A 2,657-nucleotide genomic window follows, 5' to 3' on the forward strand; every position below is an offset into this window, starting at 1 on the left:
CTCAACAATAAAAAGTACTTACGTAATTTATAGAGCTGCAATTAACAAGTCCTATTCACCCTATTCAACACCCCTAGTCGAGCAATTATGTATTTGTCTATTAATTAAAATCGACGAAAAAATAGTATCACTTCAAAAGGGATCGACGGTTAAGTGTTGGGAGTTTAATAAACTGCTTAATTAAGACTGAGTTCGCCCGGAGAGGGCGCAGTACGGTGCGCGCGCGCGTCCTGATCTCCCGACAACATGCTGTCGCTCGGGATATTTCTCTTCATACTTTCTGTGGAAGGTGCCCGGCCTTTCAACATCACACAGCTCATAGTTCCCCAAGTCGTCCCTTCAAATCAAGATGAAGTGGAAATCGAGTGCCGCTATGACGCGAATTTTACCATTCTCAACTGGTTCAAAGGTCCAAATGAATTCTTTCGTTACAAACCAGGTGCTGCGCCTAGCACCCGCTCCTTCCCCATTCTTGGAGTCGGAAGAGTAGAGATGTTAGCCTGTGGCCCGACAGTCTGCAGACTCAGACTGGGATCGTTAACCGAAGAAGCCACTGGATTATACAGATGTGATATTGAACGTGATATCCCGCCTTATGAGTTCAAAACTCTTTCCGCATATATGCAAGTACATGGACATGAACATAGAAGACCATTACTCGAAGGATTGGCTGAAGAATATGGAGACGGAGATGAAATACAAGCTTATTGCAGAGGAGCACCAGATTCAGAAATCCGATGGTACATCAATGGTTACGAAATGGAAGATATGAGAGGATCACTGAAATTGAAGAGAAAGAGTTCTAGGTTCATATTTTTGGGTATACCTCCCATGGTTACAGTGCAATGTGCGGAATTCAGGTTCGGTAAATTATCAGGTTCAAAGGAAGCCAAAGCTCGTTGGAAAGATATGAGTAACAAAGATGAGAGTGCACAGGAACAGAGGAATTCTGTTATACCAAAAAATGCTTCGTATATCAATAGCGCATGTTTGTATTTAATAAGCATGTTATGTTTTATTTATTACTAACTAAGATATATATCATAGTCACCTTTTAATATAGAAAAGATGTAACATACTCTTGGTTTTCACAAAAATGTTCCTCTAATAATTTTAAGAAATTATTTTAATACACAGATTTACTGGAGCTCATAACTGTAGTTAAAGTTAATGTAATAATAGTTAAAGTAATTTACCAAACGTTTTTCAGTTGTATTTATTTCATCTACTAATATTGTAGAGGTGGTTGTGCAGTAGGTATATTGTGTAAGAGTTACTATAGAATATCTGACAGCACATATTAACCCATAATTAAATACATTGCGCAATTAAATTAATCTAAAAACAAATGTATTAATGCATAATTTTGCAAATTGATCATTTTTTCGCTTCAACCCTTTCTGAGGTTGGCGCTTTTGTTTCGTCAATAAATCAGTGCCTCCAGTGAAAAACGGAATAAGACGAGTTATGCCCTTTTGTTTTTATTGCACCATTGGCTTTAGCGTGGCCGATTACATAACATATCAAAAGGTCATCTCTCTAGCAGTCTCCTAGCGTCGTTTTATTTATTGCACTAAGGCCATAACTCATTGTTTCTAAAGGCATTATTTTAGTTATAGGACCTTTTTATTAGTCTAACGGTATAAGTGCTTTCAACTCAAAAAATACATGAAAGTTTAACGAGTAACTACAGATATATTTTTACACAAAGAACTTTTCGTATTGTTCCATAATGACGGGGAAGAACAGTAGGACCAAAAGCGACTATTGCCTTATTCCACAGTGTACATAAAGGTATAACTGAGCATTCCGTTTGTTCCACTGGAGACGATTGGTCATACCTACTTGCTTTTTTTTTATTTATTTCTGGCCATGGAAACAAAGTCCTTCAGCCGAAAACATAAAAATAAGTTTTTCTGTAAATATGGCCGCCACAAAGAGGATAGGCAATTTAAGGCGGCGTGCTTGGATTGCCTCGGGATTCCTTAGAACGGGCCGATACGGGTATTTTAGTTTGAGATTCGTATAATTTCGCGTTTTAATATTCGATTAAAGCACAATAGCACTATCCTATTCCACTTTAAACTAGATTTCACAAAATAATTGAAAGTCAAAATAAAACGACACTTTTCCCTCCAAAAGGCCCAGAGCGAATCGTACCTACTTGCGACTGTACTGTGTTGCTATTGGTTAATAGTTCGCAACAGAATAATTCTCGTTTTATTCCTTTAACGATTTTATGTCTTTTATCAATGTGGTTAGTATCATAAGTATTGTTATAGCCATACAACAGTCGCAGTTAAGGGAATAAGTCGAATTATGTCTTAAAATTTGTTTACTAAAGCCGTGTTTTTACCGATAGCAATACATAAACAAGAACGCAATTCGAAAAAAATTTTAAAAATATATATAAAATCTTAGAATAATAACGCATAGAATGATAGTTTCATATCAAACGAACTGTCACAAGTGAGGCAAAAACCAAATTCATGTAGGCGTAAGCAACTTGTAACTACGCTCGTCGGCACGCACACAAATATACAAATAATGATGCCATGGAATAACATTTCCCTCAAAAGTGGGGAAATTGTATCTTGCTTAACTCATCATTAAGTTAAAGGTGCCTACAGATTTGCCCGACATTGTCGATCAGGTGC

At 37.0% G+C, this 2,657-nt stretch overlaps 1 protein-coding gene across 1 annotated transcript; it reads left to right on the forward strand.

The window, feature by feature from the left end:
• Positions 1–239: 239 nt before the first annotated feature.
• Positions 240–1,044, forward strand: LOC113238098. Its single transcript, XM_026474820.1, has one exon. It carries the CDS (start codon positions 247–249, stop codon positions 1,027–1,029), a length of 783 nt encoding a protein of 260 aa, XP_026330605.1. The 5' UTR covers positions 240–246; the 3' UTR covers positions 1,030–1,044.
• The last annotated feature ends 1,613 nt before the right edge of the window (positions 1,045–2,657 follow it).

The sequence above is a fragment of the Hyposmocoma kahamanoa genome, unplaced genomic scaffold (assembly GCF_003589595.1).
Source record: "Hyposmocoma kahamanoa isolate Upper Pololo Valley unplaced genomic scaffold, ASM358959v1 94917, whole genome shotgun sequence".
Classification (NCBI taxonomy): Eukaryota; Metazoa; Arthropoda; class Insecta; order Lepidoptera; family Cosmopterigidae; genus Hyposmocoma; species Hyposmocoma kahamanoa.

Coding starts and splice junctions, on each gene's coding strand:
- LOC113238098 (XM_026474820.1), top strand. CDS start 247: ATGCTGTCGCTCGGGATATTTCTCTTCATACTTTCTGTGGAAGGTGCC.